The sequence below is a fragment of the Eublepharis macularius genome, chromosome 9 (genome assembly GCF_028583425.1).
Source record: "Eublepharis macularius isolate TG4126 chromosome 9, MPM_Emac_v1.0, whole genome shotgun sequence".
NCBI lineage: Eukaryota > Metazoa > Chordata > Lepidosauria > Squamata > Eublepharidae > Eublepharis > Eublepharis macularius.
In genome coordinates this window covers 17,990,025-18,015,892 of record NC_072798.1, presented here as the reverse complement: position 1 = coordinate 18,015,892, position 25,868 = coordinate 17,990,025, and the positions used below count along the sequence as shown (strand labels likewise).

Here is a 25,868-nt window from a genome sequence, read left to right as displayed (position 1 = left end):
TGAGTGGGTGTTAAGCTGTCCTGAAGGGTGGTATATAAATTGAATGTTATTATTATCTTAAGTATAGTTGAGAGCAGAGCAGGATGCTTCAGTTGACTCAGTGTGACCATGTGCAACAAGAAGAGAGTAGGGCCAGCTTTTTGACATTAAAGTTGAGGTTCTCACATCATGCCACACAACTTCCTAGCCAAGAACACAAGGCAGAGTTGAGACTTTATTTTCTGGCACCCACAGATTACTCCCAATCAACACCTGTCCCTACATGTTCGCTGCCTTGTCAGCACTGTGCCGAGAAATAATGCTGGCTTGTATCAAATTAAGCTTTTGAGGTGTGCGTGTATCAAAACTAGTAGTTTATAAATCACTTCATGCAACAAAATACTGTCAACCTGCCGTTTTTGTATAATGTCACTTTTTCAGCATTTTGAAGGGCACGGTCAATTAAGCTACAATGTGTGATGTGTTTAGAAGTTAACAGCAAATTCTCCAAATGTAAAGGCAAAATAAATTGCAGGGGAGTGTCGTTGCTGGTGTTTTGAATCTCCTTTTTAAATACTGCTTTGAAAATTAGGTACTGCCCCTCCAGAGTGGCTCACAAGTAAAAACGATAGCATAAAATAGTTAAGACAAAAGTAGTTCTCAATATTAAAAATAGCATAAAAATGATGAACAGTCTAAAATAAAAAATAAAATAGTCTTCAGGCTAAAACCAGATCATAAAAAACAGCAAAAAGCTAGAGCTTCACAGTTTAAATGTAAAAAAAAGTTTTCACTTAGCGCCTAAAGGTAAGATATGCCAGGCCTCAAGGGTGAGGGCATTCTAAAGGTGAAATGCCATTACCATTCTCGTTGGCCACACACTTCATCTCTGAAGATATGGGGAATATGATCTTCATTGGCAGGCCACAAAACTGACTATTAAGTTTATGTGTAATAAGCCCCAACCTGGATAGCCCAGGTGAGCCTGATCTGCTCAGATCTCAGAAGCTAAGCAAGGTCGGCCTTGGTTAGTAATTGGATGAGAGATGTCCAAAGAAGACCAGGGTTGCAGAGTCAGGCAAAGGCAAACCACTTCTGTTAAGTCTCTTGCCATGAAGACCCCACCAGGGGTTGTCGTAAGTCAGCTGTGACTCGAGGGCACTCTCCACCACACGTGCATTAAACTGGTGAAAAGTTGCCAATTCCTGAAATAAAAGTTCTAGCACTGGGGTAGGACTGTTGCCCATGAATCTGAACCACTTTAAGAGGTGTAGCTTTTAAGAGGCGGTGCTTTTAAAATCCTGTTTGTTTCTTCCTCTGGCTGCCCTTGCTTTGGATGTCATTTTTCATAAACAGCTTTTGCTCTGTTCCTTAGCCCCAGCACCAAGAGGTGGCTCAGCAGGATACTATGGTCAATAGTATTGAAGGCTGCTGAGAGATCCACTGGGATTAGCAAAATCACATTTGCTCTTCTAGTTCTCAGAGGGGTCATTAACCAAGATGAGCAAAGTAGTCTCTGTTCCAAATCCTGGCCTAAAGCCAGATTGAAATGTGTCCAGAAACTTAGTCTCTTCCGAGAGCCCCAGGAGCTGGGAAGCAACCACTCGCTCTAGCATCTTCCCCAAGAATGAAAACTGGAGATGGGTTGAAATTGTGGCTGTTCCAATGGAAGAGCCACTTAAGTTGGAAGAAGGTTCCTTAAGCTGGAGAAAGTCTTCACACTTGAGCTAAAAGGAAAGGTGGGGTTAATAAACAAACTTTGCTCAGTGGAATGGTAGGGTATCAATGACTAAAGCTAGTCTTCAAAAATGAAATATATTTTGACTACATTTTTACTGTATCATCTCAATTTTGTTTTATTACAGAGCTGGTTTTGTTTTAGGTTGAAGAGCATACCCCAGACTGAAGAGGATAGCTCACAAGCTAGCTGCACAAAAGGATTGTTCTGACTGTAATAGTCAAGAAAAGAAAATGCAGGGCAGATATAGGAGAAGGCTTGGCTCAATTGCACAGGCACGCACCTTATTTTTTTCCCTATTAACAAGTGACTGCCTTTCTGTCCTGCAGAGGCAAGTAAATACTGCTCTGGGACAACACCATGGTGGGGCTAAAACCTGTCTTCCATCCAGGACCTGACTTGCCTTCCTACAGAGTTGTGTTACATAATATACAAGTCCCCACTGTAGCCATCCCACCCATCAAAAAGGAGCCTATATCTGCATGATCTAGAGAGAATGCAAGAGGACAGATTCGCTTGAAGTGAAGCCATATGGCTGCGCCCATTTATTCCAACAGAATTTGAGCAGAAGAATTCAGATACCACCAAACATGTAGGTCTGGCCCTTCTTCCTCTTCCAGTTTAGCACATCCGCTAGAAGGGAAGCTCCTCTCTGACTAAACCCTTGAAGGCTGAAACAAATTTAGAGGTCCAATTATTATCAGGCCAGCTAAAGAAAAAAAAACTGAACTGAAAAGGAAGGGAAAAGATCACTAAGCTTCTAGATGCATTTAGAGGACTAAAGAACTTCTACATTCAGCTTGATAATCCTTCTCCTAGGAGCCTTTTTTCCCTGGCTGGAATATTTATTATGACAGTAGCATAAAATGTACTAATTCAATTTCCATGCGGAAAGGGATTTAAAATATATAAGGAGTCAATCTTTGTGTTTACTAAGATATGCACACACCAACTTCTAGCACCATGGAGCTGGATGTACTCTAAAACAGCAAAGATAATTTAGCTGTGTGTGAATAGCCGCTCTTCAGTAAAATGCTGCCAAAATTAAATCGGAAGCGAAACGGCACTTTGTAGTCATTGGCCGCACAGCAGGGTACGCCTAGTTAAAAACCTGGAGTGAAAGGGGCGATTGACCTACATTGCTATGAGCTTCGTGCAGCTGCACTTTTGTATTTTCACTGCATTGGATGAAGCTCATTAGTTAATGCAACTGAATTACCTACACTTGCCAGGCATTCATTTATTTTCATACCACATGGCCAGATACTAAGTTCAGAAGCAGAGTTACACAGCTCCCTGCTAAGCAGCCGCCTGGAAAGTTATCTGCTCTTGCTACTATCTATGTGCAACCGAAGATAAGTGGAAGACACTGGGATCGATTCTGACTCCATAGGTAGATGGGCTGCACACTATATTCTGAAAGGAAAGATCGAGGTCATGTGCTAGGAAGGTACGAAGGTGCCAGGAAGTGCTATATTTTGAGAGGAAGGAGGGGCAAAATAAAAATCATTCAGATAAGAGCTGAGAGTTTGTTGGACATCTGCACACTACGGTCATATGTAGAATTCTGGGGAGGGGGGCTCTCAGTGGAAAGCATGGATAGCCATGAGTCTTCCCCCTCTTCCCACGGCAGCCATGTCTGAGCCCAGGATAACTGATTTGTAGGTTACAGGGGGCCAAATAATAGCCACACGGGGTGGTTAACTGTAGGGTGAAAGGGATGATATTGCTCTTCCTGCTTCTTCTGTCAGAAGAACACCACTGATGGATAACGAAGATGGTTCTCCCATCCCATTTTCATCTTAAAACTCTCCCATGAGATAGTTTAGGCTGAGATCCAGAGGAGTTAGCCATGTTAGTCTGTAGTAATAAAAACTGAAAAGAGTCCAGCACCTTTAAGACTTTACTGTAGCATAAGCTTTCGCATCTGACGAAGAGAACTGTGATTCTCGAAAGCTTATGCTACAGTAAAGTTGGTTAGTCTTAAAGGTGCTACTGGACTCTTTTCGATTTAGGCTGAGAGAATGACTGGCCCAAGTTTGCCCAGTAAGCTTCATGGCAGAGCGAAGACTGACCCCGGGTGTCCCTGGTACCTACCCTATAGCTTTACATCATACTGGTACATGATCTCACACACAGAGAGATGTCTTGTAATGGGTCGACCATTGGGCCATCTAACTTTAACTCCAGCTGGCTGTGGCTTTCCAAGGTCTTGGGCAGTAGGACACTGCTGCTCAAGATCCTTTTTAATTGGAGATAGCAGGAATAGAACCTGAGGACTTCTATATGCAAAGTGTGTGTTCTGTCTCTGACCCAAGGAAGCTCCTATGTATGTTTCATTGGAGAAGTCTCATTGAGCACTTGGGAGAAACTCACAGAATAGAACTAGGTCTATTTTCACAGGTCACATAACAATATACCCTGGTTCACCCACCTAGTCTGCACTCAGAGAGCTGCAACCAGTTCCAATGGAGCTCTCAAAAATATCTGTTCATCACTTTCACATATTAACTATTTAAATGTGTACCCAAGATAATGCACAAAGAGGCTCTTTTCCTTTTCAATAGTACACAGCCCATATTAGTTGAAGTGAAAATTTTCCAATTAAAAAACTTGCTATGCTGTTACCACAACTGGTCATTAGTCAGGGTAACAGATTGTAAGCAAGTGGCTGTTTCCTTTGCAAGAAGACGCCAATCAGAATGGAGGACAGATTGCAAGAGATTAGCCTGCAAAGCAGATATTTCCCACCTTTGGGGTGAGTGGGATGTATCTAAATTTGTACGGTACTCTTTTAAAAAGAGAGAGAGAGAGAAGCAAGAAATCAATAAAGAATTCTTTAAAAACAGCTTTCTTGGTCGAAGTTTCGAAAGGACAAGACAGGACAGTCCAGTCCATCTAAGCTTTGGGAAGAGAAGATTATTAATTAGCTACATATCTATAAAATTATTGTAACTGTTGTTCTGGAGAATAGATGGGCAATTTGATACCACGTCTGCATTTTAGCTCCATCTCCAGGTTTTTATAAGATTTATATTTTGATAAAGAAAAATTCTCCATTCCCAATTCATGTACATCAATATGGGTATTCATCCTCCATTTGATTGAAACCAGAGATTGATGATACACATCCAGAAACATTGGAAACCAAGCACCAGATTATTCCACCAAATGATCCAGAGGAGTTAGCTGTATTAGTCTGTAGTTGCAAAATTAAAAAATTCAGTAGCGCCTTTAAGACGAACCAACTTTATTGAGGCATAAGCTTTCAAGAATCACAGCTCCTGCATCTGACAAAGAGAGCTGTGGTTTTTGAACGCTTATGCCTCAATAAAGTTGGTTAGTCTTAAAGGTGCTACTGGTTTTTTTACTTTTTTACACCAAATGAAGAGCTTTATTTGAGTGCTGTCACCGTGTGAAGTGATCCGTGGCCTGCTGCAATAATCTGTATCAGACCACACAAATAAGAACATCAGGAGCATTTTTATTTATACATAGTGGTTTCTGGATGTGCAGGTTTGTTTGTCTATTACAACAATTGTATGACTGACCACTGAGGAAGGCCTTGGGGTCGAAACACGGATGGTCTACTTTAGTGTTGGTCATTTGACAGTATCATCAATTGTATTTGGAGAACGTTATACCTATTTTAAGCACATGTGTATAGCCTGCTATTCAGGTCCTACATTTTTAATTTGAGTACTCTGTCTGTACACTGTATAATACATACTTATTTTGAATATATTTTAAAGGTTTTTAGCTTGACCCTTGTAGTATCTATTATTCCTTATATACACCATAGTTTAGCATATTGGATTGATTCCACATGGTTTTTGTGCAGCAGAAATGCCCTTCTTAAAGGACTTATTCTGTAAACTAATTGGAGAAGAAGCCCGTTTGGATACAGAAACCAAACATCTTTCACAGAAGTGCTACTTTTAATAAAAGCAGTTCTCTATGCAAGCACGTTTTCTTAAACTCCCTCCATTACATCACAATTTAAGTATATGTTTTCAGATTGTGTTCTGGAGACCTCGGGAAGTGAAGCTTTAGAAGATTTGTCAATGAGATGATCCATGAGAACATAGAAGGCTGCAATATGCAGACACAATCCTCCTCCAAAAGAACAAAACACAGAATGTTAGTTGTGGTGTAGCTCATTTAAAGAAGAAAATTCAAATAGGGCAATGGTGTGGACCAAAAGCCAAGAAGAATACCTCATTTGAACTGATGGTGTTTCCCAAAATATGGCCTAGAATCTTCTTTAACAAACTGAGGTTCTATAACAAATATGGAGGTGTTCCTTAGTAAAAATACTGACAGGATGCTCTTCAACATCCCTCAATGTTGAAGAGCAACAGAGAGAGATTTCAGTAGCAAGAGCTAAAACAGTGGACTGCTATATCTCACTACTATAATCTAGGGCTGCCATTCCCCCGCCCGGGGTGGGGGATCCCCTGCTCCCACCTCCTCCTCCAACCCCACTTACCTGGCCAGCGAGGGGGTGCGCCCCTGGAGCACCCCCCCAGCGACGCAGTGCACCCTGCCGCAGCGCACTCCTGTGCCCCACAATGATCCCGTTTTGGGCCAAACCGGGCCAGCAGGAGGGGGCAATTCAGCGCTTTGGTGACTGTGGGAGTGCATGCCAGGCTGCCCTTTGACCCACATGACAACATCACTTCCTTGAAGTGACATCGCACATGTCAGGAGCGCATGTGCGCTGTGCATGTGTGAGGAGAAAAAACAACGACCACAGAGGGTGAGTGCGAGGTTCCCAGTCCCCTAATGGGGGACTCAAGGGATCTAGCAACTCTACTATAATCCTGTGAATTTTACAAGCTCAGATTGTTTTTAATGAATATTAATCTTACTGAGTCTGATCCATTTTGGGGACCCAGTTTAGCTTTTTCTTCTCTCTAAACACACCGACACAAAACTTCTGATTGTAAGGAAAGTCTCCCCACCCCAGAAAGTCTAAAAAGTGCGTTTATTACACTTCATTCTGTAGATGCTCAGCAGCTTAAAGCACATCCTTGAAAAATGCTGACATTTTTAAAAGAAAAAAGTAACAGAAACACCACCGTTTTCGCTTCAAATTAAAGCCACCAATACAAAAACATTTCAAATCACCCCTTAAGTATTTAAAACAAGAGGCAATTAGATTGCATTAAAATGCCATAGACTTAGGAAGACTTCTCTAGATACAGCGTTCCAAACAGGGGCAAAGCTGATACCAGCAACAGCCCAGTTCATGGATGAGTTCTATGGGCCACCTCCTCCGGATCAAGGCAATCACACAGCCTCATAGGAGAAATGCTCTTTAAGGTTGCCAGCTTCCAGGGGATAACTGGAGATCTCCAAGAAGTACATCAGGTCTCCAGACAATGGCAATCAGTTTCCCTGGAGAAAATGGCTGCTTTGGAGGGTGGCCTCCATGAAATTATACCCTTCTGAGGTCTCTCAATTCCCCAAACCTGCCCTCTTCAGGCACTAACCCCCTCCCCCCCAAATCTCTAGAAATTTCCCAACCCAGAGCTGGCAACCGTACTTCTCCCCTAAAGTACCACTAACTGCATTCACCTTTCTTAAGTAGACAGCAGTAAGAAACATTAAGTTTGACAAAACCTCCAACTATGACCAGAGAATATGACCACTTCATGTTCAGAAGAGACATGAAACAGCATGCAACGAAACTGTTTAGGTTGAAACAGTAAGGCCGAGAAATCTGAAATTATCCCTGAAAGTATCCCTAGTCTCTAGTTATGGTAGATTACAAACAGAATCAGTAGGAGCAATCTTACTTTAAAAGAAGCCACACTTGAGTTTCTCCACTTCTTTTTGGAGACAAAAACACCATGTGTAATAATGGTGTCTCGGTGGACAGGGTTACTCTTTTTCTCCGCTCTACAATTCCACCATTAACCTGGCTTTCCATGTCGACGGGGCAAAAGAGTCAGACAACGGAGGGAAGAGAAGCCAGCCCTCCCGGGTTCCAGTTTAGATTTCAATAGGCATTACCCGCACACCGTATCCTTGCAGCTGTTCAGGCTTACAAACTTGGTGGATTTAAGGACAGCACAAAACTAACAGATTCCCACCAGCTGAATTCTGTGCCCAAGACCCACATTCCACATTCTTTGCATCTCTGTCAAATCTCGGCATGTAGAATACAATACTCAGTGTACATGTATGTGTCTATGTACAAGGGTCGTTAATAAGCTATTTTTATTCTTTCCCAGAAACCGCATACCCTCTAGAGGGCACTGCAAATTAAAAGCAAGTAGATAGATGTAATACACTGTTCTAAGACACTTAAATAAAGGAATGGTTTTTTTTAAAAGCCTATAAATGGGGCAGCTGGAAGCTGCAACCTATCCCTAATCTGATCATTAGCTCATGTAATTTATTCTTCATATCCCTATCAAGTCGGTTACTAAATATGAAAAGCTTATTTGCCTACAAGAGATAGAGCACGTTTAACCATCTCCAGCATTAGCATAAAAATGGAGATCACTTTTTACAGGTTCACTGCATAGTTAAGTACATACAGAGGCAATGAGGCAAATGACTGTCTGCAATTACGTTAAGTGCATCAACTCGAAGTTTAACATAAATAGCGCGTTTAAGTATAAGCATGCAATCGTGATGGAGAAAGATGGTGACAAACCCACACCTAGATCAGAAATTGGCGTCTTGGACACCAGTCACCATATTGCAAATATGAGCAACATCCCACATACACAAGCCATGCGGTGTGAGGGCCGATAGCTTGTCAGTTGCCACGACTGATGGCTGTGCTAAGCCATATGCTGCAAGGTTGGAGAGAAGCAACAGTTCACAAGAAAGCTGAAACGGGTTCCAGAGAAACTCCGCATCCTGACAGTGCACATACATACTGCTTTTGCCCCACTTTTACTTCTGGTCAAACTGGGTTTTGAAACCATACAAAGACCAACACAACCTGTTCGGTCAAAGTTGGATGAGTGTACACACTGTGAGCATGGAAATGCTATCAAAATCGCTTTCGACTCCCTGATGAAGTTATTCTCATCAACCGGACACAAGCACAAAGGCTGCTATGGTTATGAATTGCTGACTTGTAGGTATGATCCATGAGTCTACATCAGAGAAAGGTGAGTTAGGAGTTTTATAATTAAAAATGCAGGGGGAGGGGACTAAAATGTTGGCATGGAAACAACACAATGCGCAATGTGCAAACAAGCCAAAACAACCTCGGTCGCTACATTTGGTGCTATCCTAACTGCATTTGTTCATGGGATGAGATCAAATGAAAAGTTGTTGCCCTCAGCTTCAGGGGCACACCTGCAAGCTGAACTTTGCACAGCACTTCAATGGACAAAGACCTTGTAGTTGTATTTAATTCAACAGGCATACAGTATCTACTGCCATGTACCCAGCACCAGCTAACAGCCTTCCTTTGTACCCATTTGGCCAACAGCAAGCCAACATAATTGTTTTGCTTTATCTTATTTGCACATAGCCTGCAAAGCCCTGGCACCTGAAGTGGATGCATGTTGCACACTCAACTCAATACCCAAATATATGGTCTACCATCTAATGAAAATCTCCAAACCAAACTCATCATCCCATGGAATATCTGACTCACGTGAAAACATTTTTTCCAGCTTGCTCTCTACTTCTTTGGAAGTTGAATGTATCATAAAGCTTTTATTTAAAATCTGACAAGTGTTTAAGAACGCACCATGGTTCTCTAGTCAATAGATATGCTCTTGCCTCACTTTATACGCAGGATCTCAAGTTTCTCTTCTTTGCTATTCCAACCTGATAATTCCCACTTCGGTTTTGGTTCTTCATGTATAAATTGATCCCTTCATCCTATCTTTGCACTATTTTTAATTCGCGTGTATTGATTCCCCCCATAAGTTGCACACATTTTACTGTTTGTGCACCACTTAATCAGCACCACATACACATAGTATACACACGAACACCAGAGACGTACCACAAACAAATATAAAACAAGAAAAAGAGAACTAGAAGAGCTTCGCCCCAAATGAAATGGGGAACACTTGCTCATCCCTAGATTTTCAGAAAACTAGAGGGGAGGAGCTTTCTTTACCCATGCCAAGGCTCCCATCTTTATAAAGTGTTTAGCAGTATCTGATGGCCAAAACGAATTCACCTTCAAAAATTCTCTTCTAAATCCTCCTCCATACTTTAATTTAGCCAACATTTGTACCTGCTCTTCAACATCAGTGTTTTGAAAACTAAAAATAAAAGATTTGGCTGTGTCACTCATCATTCTGACAATGCCATCGAAGTAACATTCAGTGGGTTGGATCCAGACTCAATGGGCATGGACCTTTCTTGTGTTTCCTGCCCCTCCAGGAATATATTTGTGGTGCTGCAGGACCTGCATGGACTAACAAAAGATTCAAGCTTAAAAACAAAGATCTTGTGAAAACAACTCGTACATCTGCTAGGACCAGGTACTGCTGACGTTCAGACTATTTCTCCTGCCCACCTCCCTTTTAGATCCAGAGACATAATTTGTACCTCAATTAATGGTAGGACAGCAACCACCAAATTCAGCAGTAGAAATGAAAGGGCATCCCAATTGTTGCTGCTTCAGATACTCCAAAATTGTTTTAGATATTCCTACCACAATCCTCAGGAGGAACTGGCTGCACATTTTTATAGCCCTCGGACACAAAGTATCTATGGGAACCTCCATCATAGCTCTTGTGACACTTCTTCCCCAACCATCACCACTTGCCACCTCATTGAAGTCCCTTCTCCGCTGTGACTAGAAGAGCGCAAGCTGGTGGCCTCTTTTTAGCTCAATCCGGGCTGGCAGATCTAAAGAGCAAGGAAGTCTTTGCAACTGTAATTGCTTTAAGTTTGTGTGTGTGTGTCTTTACATGTGGTACTGAGGAAGAATGGGGGTGAAAGAGGGGTGAGTGAGTGAGATGACTGGTTGATGACTGAAAGTGTGGGTGGAGTGAACTGCTGTTTTTAGTTACTGAGCAGAGAGAGAATGTTCAGTCCGGGCAAAGCAGACAAGCTGTGCGGAAGCCTGAGGGGATTCACATCCTAGTTCCGTCAGGCAACCTGTGCAGAAGCCTGAGGGGATTCACATCCTAGTTCCGTTAGGCAACCTGTGCGGAAGCCTGAGCAGATTCACATCCTAGTTCCGTTAGGCAACCTGTGCAGAAGCCTGAGGGGATTCACATCCTAGTTCCGTTAGGCAACCTGTGCGGAAGCCTGAGCGGATTCACATCCTAGTTCCGTTAGGCAACCTGTGCAGAAGCCTGAGGGGATTCACATCCTAGTTCTGTTAGGCAACCTGTGAGGAAGCCTGAGGGGATTCACATTCTAGTTCTGTTAGACAATCTGTGTGTGCCTGAACCTGTGAGAGAACATTCATCTTGCTTTCTGGTTTTGACAAGCAAACTGTGTGTGCACCTGAGAGAAAGTCTATGTGCATTTGAGTGAGAGAATAATATATCTGAAGCAGGCAAACTGTGTGTGCACCTGAGAAAGTTTATGAAGATCTGTGTGACTGAGCCTATGTGAGAAAACTTTTAAGAACTGAGAACTCTCTTTGAAACTGTTAAGCTTAAGTATACTAGTGTGAAACCGATATGTTTCTTGTAAAAATAAAAGTTTATTTTGGTTTTTCTGTTCACCCCAGAGTTTATGTTATTCCTATATCCCATTCTTTTCCTCAGAACCTCATAGTCCCACAAAGGAGCCTGACACTTGGGCACATTATTAAAAGGAAAATTTAAATTAGCTGTTTTGGAATATAATTCCCGGTGGCAGCAATCTACCTAGAGGGTGTAAGAAAAGGGTTAAAGGAAAAATCTAACTGAAAAAGAAAGGGAGTCATAACAGCAACATCGCAGGGTGCTCTGGGCCAACAGGATGCAGTGCATGGAAGATGCAGCACAGCACAATGCTCCTGTCTCTAGCTTGCTTCAGTGAGAAATGACTTGTGAAGCCTCTCCTGCTGTGGTGGTGGGGGGATGTCTTCTGCAAAGCTTGGAACATCAGCAGGTGTCCCACCAATCCAACCTCAAAACCAGCCCTGACTATCCTCTAAAGTATGGAGGTGCTCAAGATATATCCTAACAAGGTTGCTGATTTGAGATAATGAGTGTATTCTTTTCTTATAAAGTTACAGCTATGCACGTTTTCTTATAAAGTTACAGCTATGCACGTTGCCATGGTGCAGAGTGGTAAGTGGCAGTACTCCAGCCCAAGCTTTGCTCATGACCTGAGTCCGATCCTGGCGGAAGCTGGGTTCAGGTAGCTGGCTCAAGGTTGACTCAGCCTTCCATCCTTCCGAGGTTGGTAAAATGAGTACCCAGTTTCTTGGGGGTAAAGTGTAGATGACTGGGGAAGGCAATGGCAAACTGCCCCGTAACAAAAACTCTGCCAAGGAAACGTCATGATGCGACGTCCCCCCCATGGGTCAGTAATGACTCAGTGCTTGCACAGGGGACTACCTTTACCTACCTATGCATGTTGGGGAAGGCATCATTAGACAATCTCAGCAGGTCAGGATAACAACAAATACATACAAGAGAACCCCATCAACAACCTTAGTATTTAACAATACCTTACACTTGTCCCAACATGCAAAAAGGAAAACTGGAGAACTTCATGAAAAGTGCCTAGATGATGCTGCTACAAATCTGCAACTTAAGGGTGAAAAGAAACCAACAATTGCTCTACGGAAGAAAGCTTAACTGACTTAGCTAGCCTTTGGAAACCTGCATTGTCACAGTCTTAGCAACCTTCCTTACAGGAAATTAAGTAAAGGAAACTGGCCTTCTCTCACACCTAACCAAAATTAGTAGCATCACGACCTTAAATAGGCATCTCTGTAATAAGGGAGAAAGGATCCAGCTTCATCTTCCTCCCAACATATAAATGTTTTCTTTTAAAAAGGTGTAACAGGATTTGTTGTTGTAAAGGAGTATTTTTTTTATACTGTAGCATAGTGGTTAAGTGGCAAGATTGTAAATGAGCACTCTGCTAGTTCGACTCCCTCTACAGCCATGAACTCTGCTTTGGGTAAGTCACTCCTCTCAGCCCCAGCTCCCCAGCTGTATAACACTGACTTTGTGGAACTAATCTGCTAGATGGGCAGGATATTGTTGTTATTGTTATCAGTATTATTATTTATAGTCACCTTTCTCACTGAGACTCAAGGCAGATTACACCACATTCAGTTTTGCAATCCCCAACCCATAGTGATGCAATCCAATAATGGCCTTACCATGCAATAATCTGGTCTATAAATCCCATCAAAAGACAGATTTCAAGTGACTCAGGTCAAGTCACTTACAATCCCAGGCTGCCTTTCCAATTTAAAGAGCACAGTGCAAATGCAAGAAACAGTCCAGCACAAGATTCTCTAAACTCACTATACATGGAATTACAGGTCTTTCAGAACATAAGAGTTTATTATGACATGGACACACAAGGTGCTGACTGAGAATCTGTTTATCGCTTATGTACTCCTCCCTCCCCACAAGACAATTTGCATGCCTGCCATACTCATACAGCAGAGTCTCCTTAGCAACAGTCACATATGGTCTGCCTTGTGTGGGTTGTACAGCACACTGCACTAGAGCAGACAGCCAAAACATAGAGTTTTGCGTACTAAGGGTATGCAAAGGCAGGAATGTCCTACCTCAGGTAGTCTCGACGACACAGGATAAGGTTGGCTTTGGTGTACAACGTGGAGCCCACCTCTCCCAACCGGCAGTCACAGCAGGCACACTTCAGGCAGTCCTCATGCCAGTATTTGTCCAGGGCCTTTAGAAGATACCTGTCTTTGATCTTACGGTTGCAGCCAGCACAACCTTTCGGCTTGGTGTCTGGCTGGACTGAGAGCATTTGTATACCTGCAGTTGGAAGAAAAGGAGGAGAGAAGTTAGTACACAACCTGCAGGATTTCTCCCCAAGAAAGCTTCCTTGGTCTTGTCAAAACTTCTCTTCCTTGAAAATTCTTCAATGTTGCCGCAGATCAGGAAACTTCCAATCCACCTCACTTTAGGTTACATTTATTGGCATGGTACATCCTTCTTTGCTAGCCATGAACTCTCCAACGGGATAGTCAATGCACTCATAGCATAGCAGCTTGACTAACAACCTGCTTTGATGTAGCTCCCTGAGAGAGATATTGCACTCCATCAACAGACATATATCTCTATATGTATACCTCTATACATACACATATATATATATACACATACATACATACATATACATATATATATACATACATACACACATATACATCTCTCTCTCTCTATACACATATACATACATACATACACATATAACCACTTCATGCTTCCCTCAAAGTCCACAGATGCTTCTCCAAATTTGCCTTGGATTTCATCTAAAACAGAATTTTGATAGCAACTGGCTCAACGTTCGCTTTTCCTGAGGTGTAAATTCTCTTCAGATGTGTGAGCAACACAATATCAGCTTGCAAAGGCATTAAGGTTTGTACCATCTTCAGAGTGCACCTGATCTAAACATTTATTTTGGACTTGTTTGCCTTCTTGAACTTAACACGCATATACAAACTGCAACAATATGCACAAGAAAATGGTCAAATAATATATGGCACACTCAGTATGTCACAGGCAAGTAAGAACAATGTTTATTTTGTTACTGGGGAAGACTTAAGATAAAAGATGGCTGTAATTAAGAAGCATTGTTTTTATTTCTTTTAACAAGCATGCTTGGAGTCCCAGAGGCCCATTGTCTGTTGAAAATATCCCAGAAATAATAACTCAAATCCCAACAGTTGTTTAAATTTTCTAGGGGCTCACACACGTGTGTGTGTGTATTCAAAACCTAATAAATTGAACTGCAACTGAATGACGTCTCTTCTTTACTGTGCTTAAGCCAAACATTAAAAATAAATGACTTAGCAATCTGTGGAAGTTACCATTATTGGGGTACCTATCTTGCTTCTCACAACGGCACAAGGCAAGGGCAGCAGGGGAGAGTGACCCAGCAGATACTCTTAACAGACGAGGGGCATTTTCCAACCAAAGGAGTTAGCAAATGCTCCTGCCAAAGAGGATCACACTCTCAGCCACTGTGTTTCTACTCTCTGCTGATCACTACATAAGAGGCTCTCTTTTATAATACTTAAGCAGAAGCAAGTCTGACTTGCTTGCTATTCTGGAGTGGCATATGCCTCGTGGAGGGTAACATTTTACTTATACTCTCTGAAGATGGAAGCTGCTGACAGGGTGAGGGAAAGGGGGGAGATAGAGAGAGACAATACAGACACATGCAACAGCAGGGAAAGAGAGGAACTTTGATCGTATCTTCTGGAATGCAAGGATGGAGGGAGACAGAAGCATAGGCTGAGGTAAACAGCATTCCAGCAACACACCTGCAGAAGATACCCACAGTTTGGCCATGCAAGTTGTGCCACTTGATGCTGCAGTGAGCAAGTGACAAATATGGATGTGCTAGACTGGCCCTTCGCATTACAGTTTGGGGCCAAGGAGGTTGTGTGTGTCGGAAGAAACCGACAGAGCAATCATGGAGAACATATTGCTTACTGCTTTTGACTTTTCAGTGGTTTTATGATTGGCTGCGTGCCTTGAACTTTTTGAAAGGTGGGACATGCATTTTTAACTGAATAGAGAACAGAGACCGGAAGAAGAAGGATAGGAGGCAGAAGGCCAAGGTATGGAACCCTTTGTTGTGTCTCTGTCTAAGTAGATTGGGTCCCAATGTAAAGAACAAGAATACAGATACGGATAAAGTCCAGTCCTTGGACTTATATGAATTAGCTCACTGCAAAGCATGGAGTCTTCCGATGGCATGTCTCTCCCTGACTCCACCTCAGAGCAATTTCCCCAGTTCTTGATATTAGCCACGGAGTCTTAAAAATTATGGTTGTATTGTAAAGACAGACTGAAGGAGCTTATTAGCAAACCATGGTTACAAGGGAAAGGATCACCATGGCAAGAGAGTACAGCCATGGGGGCATTACGGGTGTTCAGATGTTTCACTGAGGAACAAGGACTGTAAGTCAGAGAATTTGATTCATTTGTCAAAAAAGATCAAGAGCCGCTGTACGAAGCCTTAGAACACAGATTTGACACCAACACACTGAAGATGATATACAATGAAACAAATCCAAATAGCATCAGCATCTGTAAACTGAAGTCTCTCTCGACAAAGACGACATTCCTTCCTTACTCCAAGGAATTTGCAGCACACTGGAATTTTAACAGGAGTTGGAGGACAACAGAGAGGGCGATACTACAACAAAAGGGACGTATGCAAGCAGATGCACTTATGAGTCCTTCAGCTCCAGCCTGCTTGGGGGATAAACTCTTGGGAGGGCCATGAAATTTAGTGCAAGAAGGCTATTTCCATTATTTTATTGAACTCCGAGTCAATTATATAAACTGCGATCCAAAGTACACTTGCTGAAAATAAAATCAACTGAAATTTTGAGGGCTCGCACTCAAGACAACACATGCACACACAAATGCAGCTAGCTATTTACACGGGGAAACTCGTGTGCCCATGAAACTCATGTATCCATGCCATGTCTAGGGTTGTCAGCTCTAGGCTGGGAAATACTTGGAGATTTGGGGGCGGAGCTTGGGGAGACAGGGTTTGAGGAGGGCCTGGAACTCTATGGTTTAATACCATAGAATCTACCCTCCAAAGGAGCCATTTTCTCCAGGGGAACTGCTCTCTGTTGTCTGGAGATCAGACACAATTCTGGGAGATCGCCGGGTCCCACCTGGAGGCTGGCAACTCTGTATCTATCCACCCTCCCTCCAAGTGGCTTAAGGCAGCACACATGTTCTTCTACCCCCTAATTTATCTTCACAGCCACCCTGCGAGGTAAGAAAGGCCAAGAGCGAACAACTGGCCCAGGACCACCCAGAGAGCTTCATGGCTGAGTAAGGGTTTAACCCAAACGTTTCTAATCCCAGACCAAACCCCTCTAATCACTAAACTATGCTGGTTTATTTAGGACTATTCCATCCTACACAGCCCAGTTACTTACAGACAAATGTGAGACATTATATCCAAAAAGAGGGTCTTATCCTGATTCAAATGAAAGCCACATCCACTGTTCCCATTCCTCAGGAAAAAGGCTTGGAAAAAATAGATGGAGCTCTGCAAAGGTCAGATTGGCATCTGTCAGAGCAAAGGAGGAGAAAAAAAAAAGGATTCTAGTCAAGAGCCTTCTCTAAAAAAACACACACACAGCCGCTTTCCCACCCACTGACAAGTCTGGAGGCAGCCAAGATCTCTTTTTTCGACTGTTGCTGCAGCGAAGTCAGCTGTGGGTAGCTACAGCCCGAAGTGTAAAATATTAAGTACCTTACAGCAAAAACAGTATTGATGGACCTTCGTATTGAGTAACATCAAGAATAGGAACGGCTCTGGACTGCAAGAGATGTAGCTTGCAGGGCTTCACAAACCACCACCACCCCCTTTTAAGATGTGCATGTAAAATCACCGAGTATCAATGCAACAGACACCTTTAAATACAGGTACGGCCACTAAATGAATCTCTGTTAAGTGTGCATGCTGCAGCAAATAAACCCAAATAGCCAGGAGCCCATGACCTGTGCCAACCCGATAGCTGAGGAAGACATAAAGCAAACATATTCCAGTAACAAACTGTACCATGCCAACCCCTAAAAGCAATTCACTAGACACACAAACAGCAGGTTTGCAGCATCTCTCTACAGGACCTGGGGCTTGGAAACGTCATAGATTCAGAATTACAGCCTGCCTCTCTCATGCCCTGCTCTGCTGCCTACTAAACCAGGGGCGTCTCCTCCCACTCTGCTGCCTGGCTTTTAAGACATTGAAGGCCAAATCTATCCCAAGATTTGTAAGGGAGGGGGATTCTTTCATATATTGGATGACATGTGGCACACTTGCTGAAGGGGTGTATGTACACACTCACACACCTTCCCCATGTTACCTCTACATGGAACGTGTGCAGACTACAATAATATGAAAAGGGCCAGCCCTGTAGGTCCTTCCTGTTGGATGGGAACTTTGCAGAGAAGGAGGACAGCGCAAATCAGGAAGGAAAGACCCATACATTTCATCATTGTATTCCTACAAACACAGCAAGCGAATGGAAAAATATCCTGCAGAGAGTTGCTGTAGCATACTGGTTTAGAGGCTGGGTTGCAAGTCAGCATTCTGCTAGTCCAACTCTCACTACTGCCAGAAGCTCTGCTGGTGGCCTTGGGCAAGCCACTCCTCTCAGTGCCATTTGTATCATGGGGATAATAACACTGACTTTGTTCACCACTCTGAGTGGACACTAATCTGTTCAGAAGGAAAATATATAAGCACACTGTTATTACTACTGTTATTATGCAGAAGCCACTTCTCAGAGGGGTGTGCACACGTGTGCATGGCCATGAATCTTAAAATGTTGGGTATCTGCTTCAAGAAATACTGACATCAGAACTTGTGTAGGACAGACACTTCGCTTTCAGAAGGGCTGTTGTAAGACTTTTTAGTCAGTGCTTCTGTAAGGCAGGTGACACCTACTGATCGAGAATTAAACCATTCAGCATTTCTGGGAGCATCCACAACACGATCCAACAGATTGCGAAGGATGAATGAGAGAGCTGTGCAGAATACCTGACTCTTCCAGGGGTAGGTGGGAAAGCATAAAACAAAACATTGGCAGGAACTAACAGATACTTGCTCCCTGTTTAAGAGCACTGCAAACTCAAGAGAACTTCTCAAGAAGTGAAATTACGAAGTAGAACCTGGTGTTGCCCAACTGTGCACTTTGAGCTGGTGTTCAGAGATAATTTGCACCCTGCAACTAAAAGAGTTTGAGAAAAGACTGAGAAAGAAAGTAAGACATTAAATAGACGTGCCTTAGTATTAAAATGCATGTTGCAGATATGAAGTAATCAGAAAAGACATAAAAGCAACATGTACTCCTGTGTTTCTTACAGCAGCTGATATGCTGCTTTCTATTAAAGGCAATAGCTTCAAGAGGTTTGTTTCTATTTACTGCTTCCGTGCAAGCTGCAGGAAACACCTCATTAAGAATAACTTGTTACAATTGCACCTTAAAAAAGAACGGAATGCACTGCTGGTATACCAACGGCAAGCTGGCACAACCTAAGTCATCTCTTTAGCAATTTCTCGCCAGACTCAAGCAGTGATCAGCATCAGAGAATCAAATGCACCAGGAGTTACAAGATCCTTTGGATTGGCAACCTGCTCTTATTCTTAAAAGCCCAGATAGAAAGCCACCATTTTGCTGAGAAACACAGAAGATACAGATTCAGGCTTTCCCTGGATATTTTCCCGGACAATGGGCAAAAGCGTTGCCCTGCAAAACCCACAGAAGTATCAAGGGAAAAATTATGGGGGTGGAGGAGATGAGTACCCCAACCATTGCAAACATTTTGCCTTCTAATACGCTAGAAGAGACCACCCTCAAAAGGTTGTGTGGTCAAGTGTAGCTGTGGAATTTGCTTCTAAATCTGCAAAGCATTTTAACAAAATGCTTTTGCTACATACACTAAATGTATCCCCAACGTAAAAGTGTTAAGCATTCAGGAAATATATTTCAGTTATTCATAAAACTTCACTTATTCGGTCGTCCCTACAACAGTCCCAGTATTATCTCTATAACACGAAACACAGCCGTTGAACCGAACCAAATAATGCCAGATACTTTAAGACTGCTTAGTGAATTCGTGACAAAGATGGGATTTGAACCATGGACTCATATTCAGAGAGCAAGCATGCATACTACACCTAACCTCTAACCCCTCAGATCTTTAAGCAACTGTCCTCACAAACCAGGCCAACACAGCACAGCGTTCTCAAGTTAAGCAAGTAGAAAAGCTAAAAGCTACATTGCTCCAAAAAGATGGTTGTAATGCGCTAGCCATCTTTTTATGAACAGGTCTGTGGCTTTGACACTAATACAGTCACAGCTCAATAGTCTGCCAAGTTTTCAAATGGGAAATGGTCACTTTAGACTTGCTTGACTTATGATGGAATTTTTGCAGATTAACACTTATTTGTTGCCTAGGACATGGGCTTTCCTGTATTTGACACTTAATTTCAAATTCACAAGGCAGAAAAGTCTCGACCTTCCTAATATCTTTCATGGCCTAAGGTTTACCACACCAACATATGGTTAGAATGGGGGGGGGGGAGGAAAGGAGATAGCTGCACTTTCAACAGATCAAACTCCGATACTAAGCTAGTGTTTCATGCTTACCGATACACTGGCATACACATTATACCTAGTTTCTGGAACAGGCAGAGTACACTCAAGAGGCACCCTTCAGTCCCCTGGATTTTAGCAAGAACCTGAAGCACACACTAATCTTAGCACACTGAAATCAGTAGGATTTAAAAGTCCTCAAGTTAACTTGATTTTCAGACCAAGGATAAACCAATTGTCCAACACCAGGCCTTCAAAAAATAATAAATTAGCAGAAACTACCCCATTCAGTCCAGTCCATATGCTTGGTGAACCTCTTTTCAGTTTGGGAGAGAAGTATTTATTACTGTAGTTACCTCAGATTATTTTCTTTTAGCTTTGCTGTATCGGTACAAGTAAAGTTCACACAGGGGTAGCTATGAGATTGGTTGAAAGTCAACTAATGGGGCCACCCTGGTGAAGCAGGTTTGGCCCGGTACCTGAATGTGAGTCCTCCTGGGAAACCCACCCCCTTATACACTACACTGAGTTTATTTTATGTTCCTTATTTTTGTAATTTATATTCAGCTGTTCCCCCGAAAGGAGACCCAAAGCAGCTTACATCATTCTCCTCTATTATTTGTTGTTTTTAATTAACATGAATTTTTAATTGTATTTTTAATATGTTGTTATCCACCCTGAGCCTGCTCGCGGGGAGGGCGGAATACAAATTTGAAATAAATAAATAAATTTCCTCACAACAACCCTGAAAGGTAGGCTAGACTGAGTGTGTGGCTGACCTAAAGTCACCCAATGCTTTTCTGTGGCAGAGCTGGAATTTGAACCTGAGCCTCCCAGATACTAGGCCAACACTCTTAACCACCACACCACACTGAGTTCCATGATGGAAGGCAGGGTTTAAATGTTAAGTGTATGTTTCACTACTAACCAAGACCTCTCATAGGCAGCAGTTATGTTTAAGCAGCTGGCAAGCCCAAAGGTTTAAAGCTGCATTTACTTGGCAATAAGTCCAATGTAGCAAGTGGGGGTTGTTTCAGAATAAACAGGCACAGAATTGGGCTGTCACGGTTGCTTTCTCTGAGGCAAACCTACATGGCCTCCTCCAACTACTTAAGTTCACGAGTTTGTGTTTCTAGAGAGAAATATGCTTCAAACTTGCAAGTCCATTCAGTCTAGACATACAGAGGGGGGGAAAAAATCAGATTTCTGTGGTGAGAGAACAAGTGCCGTTGCTAGAGCTCCTTCCCCTCCACATCACCTTAATTATTGGGGAAAGGGGAGAAAGAGAAGGCCTGCTTTGAATAAAAGCCAACACTTCCAGTTCTTCCCAGCTCCTCAGGAGTCATTTCAAACTGGTGTGCAAAAAGTGGAGGGGAAAAAATTCCTTCTTGCCCTTGCTACTTTTGACAGTTTAAAGGAAATCATAATTAAATGAGAGAGACACAAATAATAGCTTGTGCTGTGTGGTGAGGGGTGGGGGGAAGGGGGAAGTAGAACCATTTCATTTTAAAAACTCTGGTGAGCTTTTAATTGCCTAGATTGCATTGCGAACCAAGCCAACGCTCCACTGCCTCCATTATGCCCTCTTGTTCTGTGCTATTCATCCCCTTACACACACACACACACACACACACACACACACACACACACACAAGCGCGCGCACACGCTGTAGTTAACACAACAAAGTAACTGCAACTCCGTAACACCCAGGAATTCCCCACAGCCACCTTTAAAAAAAAATCTGGCATAGTTCAGAATATGGGACTTTTGTCCACTTTCCACTAATTACTTCCCCATAACCTTTAAAATACATTTTAAAAAAATCTTCCCCCCCCCTCACACCACCAGCCTTCAAGACATGCCATGAATGTCGGAGGGTTTAAGAAAGAGGACGGAGCATTGAGAAAAGAAATGTTTTTGTGGGGAGGGAGGACAGAGCACATGCAGGCCACCCCCAAGTTGGGAGCCCCAACTAAAGGGAATTGAGCGACAAAAGATATGAAGCCTCAATTTCCAAAAGCTCGTTTGGGTCTAAAAGCTAGTTTCTCTGTTCACTGGCCCACATCTTTCCCCACAGGCCTCCAAGGGGCAAGTCTAAGCAGCCTTTACTTTCACACCAAGGTCTCAGGAGAGGATATTTTCTTTTCAAAGTATCTTGCTCATATACTGTTTAAAAACACACCCCATCTTCTCTCCCCCCACACACAAAAAATGTGGTATTGCTAGAAGCCAATTCTACTCCCCCCTTCTTCCAATGCAGCTGTAAGACTCCAAGAGATACTGACATTTTTCCACTCTTATCAGTTTAATTACAGTTACCATGGCAGCAAAGTGCTAGTGGTTGGCAAAGGCCAACAAGAGATTTGCAAGACCGAGCTCAATTTTGATGCAGTTCACATGCAAAAAAAAGAGAGAGATTTAAAAAAAAAGAAACACCCCGACGAGAGGAAACACTCTTCACAACAAAGAATCCCCCCTTTGTGTAGTTAGCACAAACCAGGCACCACTAATTTTTTTCTCCCCCCCTCCCAACCCCTGGCAAAGCCATCCAAGGGAGGTGTAGGCTAGCATTTGTTCTTTTGCAAACAGAAGAAAACGCACACGCACACACAAAAAAGAGAATCGCTTTTGTCATTGTAACACCTAGATTTAAAAAATGGCTTTAAAAATTAACCCGGCAGCCTTCCAAGAACAGCATTCAGAGATTCGGGGGGGGGGGGGGTCCATCTATTCCTCCCCCACCCTTTCCAAATCTTAAACCCACCCTGAACACCAAAGCCCCCCCCTCCAAAGCTACCCCCAAACGCCAAAGCCACGCTGTCCTTACCAAAACTTTTCTCCTTTTTCTGCATGAGTTGATGCAATGAACTCCCCCCCGAAGAGCTCCTTTCGCGCAGAAGAAAGCACCAAGTGGCAAGTGGGCCCCCCCCAGCCCCCAGCTTTGGGTCAAGAGGAGGGTTTTTGTCTTGCCAGCAAGAGAAAGCGAACAGGGCTATTGTGCCGAGCACTTTGGAAAGGGGGTGGAGGTTGGGGGGCCTTGCTGGAAAAGCGACACACACACACTCAGAGGAGGGCAGTTGCCACCGTGCCGGCGCGCACGCCAAAGATGATGGCGAACGACAAAAGAGCCACGCTGCCTTATTAACTGCGCGGCGGATTTCCTCGCCATCCCAAGCGGCGTCTTTCCAAGCTGCTTTAGAACAAACGGATTCGATTAAAGCGGCACATGAGGCGGTCGCATAAGCACACCATGCGCTGTAAATAGGGGGTGCGCTATAAAAGAGGGTCAGATCACAAATGCCGGAGGGGGGGGGGGTGCCCCGAGCCCTTCCCAATTGTTCTATCCAAATCTGCTCTACTTCCAAACAGAAAGTGGGGGGGGGGGGCGAATTCCAGCCCAGTAGCACCTTAAAGACCAATTCGATTTCCAGGAGAGCAAGATTCGGGTCCAATAGCACCGAAAGATCAACACGGCTGCCCACCTGAAACTAGATTTTCAGAGTAGTTTTTGGGGGTGGGGGGTGGGGGGAGGATAGCCGTGTTGGTCTGCAGATTTCTAGGGTATGAGCTTTGGAGAGGGGAGCGTCAAAGGGAAAGAGGTTGAAAAATCTAGATATAAATAAAAGGGGTGGGGAAGAGAAAAGAGGATGCTTCCTAGAAGGAAATTGGGTGGGGGGGGGGGAATTCAGGTTCTCACCATCGCGTTTCACCCCACCTGGCAAAGAACCAGAAGCCGCATCTGGCGCCGGGTCTACGGCAAGGTGGGAACCGGCCCCCGACTCATTGTTTTAACTTTGCCTGCTTCTCCCCGCAGCCTTCCAAGCGCCCGGCTCCCGCAGCCCGAGCCTGCACTCGCTCTCGTTCTCGCATCTCCCGTCATCATAAAAATAATGAAGCCTCACATGATTTAAACACACGCAACAAACACACACACGCGCGCGCACACGCACACACACGGAAGGCGAGCGTGGGAAAGAGGCGCACGGAGCCGAAGTTGCCGCGCCGAGAGAGGACCGGGGCACGGAGAGTTCGGAGAGGCAAACGCCTCTCCACGTTCAGAAACAGGACCCGGAGCCCCGCTGCGGACCGCGCTGCCTCCACTTACCTGCGCGATTAAAGGCGAACAAGGTGAGTTAAAAAAACCCCGGGGGGAGGAACTGCTTTGAAACTGACCACCTTGGGGAAGGTCAGGAAAGTGCATTGTTTGTGTTGGAGGAGGAAGGGGGGGTTAATAAAGCGGGGTTGGAAAGAGAGAATGGAGGAAGGGGGCAGCCTGCCCTTCTTTGGGATTTTGCTTTTCTTTTTAAATAATGAGGTCCTCAAGGAGCCGCCGAGTAATTGGGTTGCCCGCATCAGAGCTACAGGTGTCCCATCTATATTTTAAAGCAAGGTGAATCTTGGCCGACTGATCTGCCTCCTCCATGCACCCCCCCCCTTCCTCCGGTATGTGTGTGCGTGTGCGCGAAGACAACTTACCTAAAGCAGCGTGCTTGGAGCCGAGCTGGAGGAAGTCAGAGGCAGGCGCAATTGCGGAACGCAGTCCCTTAACCAGCCAGACATAATACAGCAAAGGGGAAAAAAAGGTCAGGCTTGTTATTGGGGAGAAAGGCGAAGAGCCGGTTGCGTGCTTGCAAACGCAGGGAGAGAAAAGCCGAGGCTCGTGGCCGGTTGCAGGCTATTTACCGCTACTCACTCTCTCGCCCCCCCACCTCCTGTCATCCTCACCCCACCGCCCCCTTTTCCTCCTCCTTCCCCCCCCCCCTCCTCTTCCCCCCTCCCTCGATCTGCAGCTCGCCTTTAACCACAGCCGGGGGAAAAAAATGCAAAGCAGCCGGGAGCCAGATTGGGGGCTGAGTCGCTAATTTCCCAGGGTGGAAATTGACTAGTCCGCGAGATCAGTCAGCAAAAAAAAGCAGATACGTGCGCTAGACCCGGAGCATTTGGGCTGCGAGCTCGCACCCGCAAGCGCGCGAAATGCCCTCTGCAGACAGCAATGGCAACTTCGCAAGGGAGCAAAGCCCGCTGGACTCCAGGGGGCTTACTTCCGAGGAAATGCGCAGAAAGATCGGGCTGCGGAGACCTCCCTGCCATAGAGTGGCTGGGCAAAGGAACCGACAGACCGCCCCCCCCCCACATACGTACAAGCCAGTGACCCCCTGTAGACACTTCTCTTGCTCCTTTGCTGCCCAGCCCAGGAGGATGCACGTTTACTGGGAAGCGGAATGGAGCTTCTAATGTTATCTGAAGAATGGAGCTTTGACTCTCTTCATAGCCTGGGAATCTAGTTGGTCTTTAAGGTGCTACTAGACCCGATTTTTGCTTTCAAGAAATCAGGGTAGGTCTCTCCCCCCCCCCCCCCCCGCAAGACTTGTTCAGGTTATAAAGGATAAGAAAGTTCCCTGCAAGCTAACTCAAAAACTGCCAATTTCCAGATTTTGCAAAGGGGGGGGGGCAAGGACGAGGACGCGTGGCATTGGAGAGAAGTTTCCCTGCGCATTTTCAACTTTGACAAGCAGCCGGTGTCAGAGCACGTGGCTTGCTCTCCAATGGAAGAGCTGCGATCCTGCTATCCTTTACACTACGGAAGGGAGGAAGCGATGTGCTCGTCGCTCCCCCTCCCAACAAAAGATATGCCCCAGCTAAGCAAGGAGAACACGGGAGCAAGCCCCGTTGAACTCCGCGGTGCTTACTCCCGAGTAAGCACGGCTAGGACCACTCTTGCACGAGATGAAAGGACTCTCCGTCTTGCTCCCTTGAAGTCGACGATGCTTTGGATCCCCAGGTTTCCATCGGCTCTTCCCCCCCCCCCCGCCCCCTCCCCAAAGCAGGACGTTAAATATTTCCCAGCCATATTAAAGGGACAAATATCTTGCCTTTTCAGCACGGAGCCTACTTATTGTGTAAACAGCACCCCCCCACCCCGA

The 25,868-nt window shown here is 44.3% G+C and overlaps 1 protein-coding gene across 2 annotated transcripts in view; it reads right to left on the bottom strand.

Annotated features, from left to right (window-relative positions):
* LMO3 (LIM domain only 3) overlaps positions 1-24,459 on the bottom strand; it is a 103,182-nt gene extending 78,723 nt beyond the window's left edge. Inside the window, exons 1-2 of one of the 2 annotated variants that reach the window (XM_054988983.1) lie at positions 24,421-24,459; positions 13,404-13,617 (exon numbers count right to left, since the gene is read on the bottom strand). In XM_054988983.1, coding sequence (XP_054844958.1) covers positions 13,404-13,609 — 206 coding nt within the window. In that variant the 5' untranslated portion in view covers positions 13,610-13,617; positions 24,421-24,459. Of the gene's footprint in view, positions 1-13,403; positions 13,618-22,771; positions 22,797-24,420 lie in introns of those variants that run through there. The other variant, XM_054988982.1, reaches the window with a different exon arrangement.
* Positions 24,460-25,868: the final 1,409 nt, after the last annotated feature.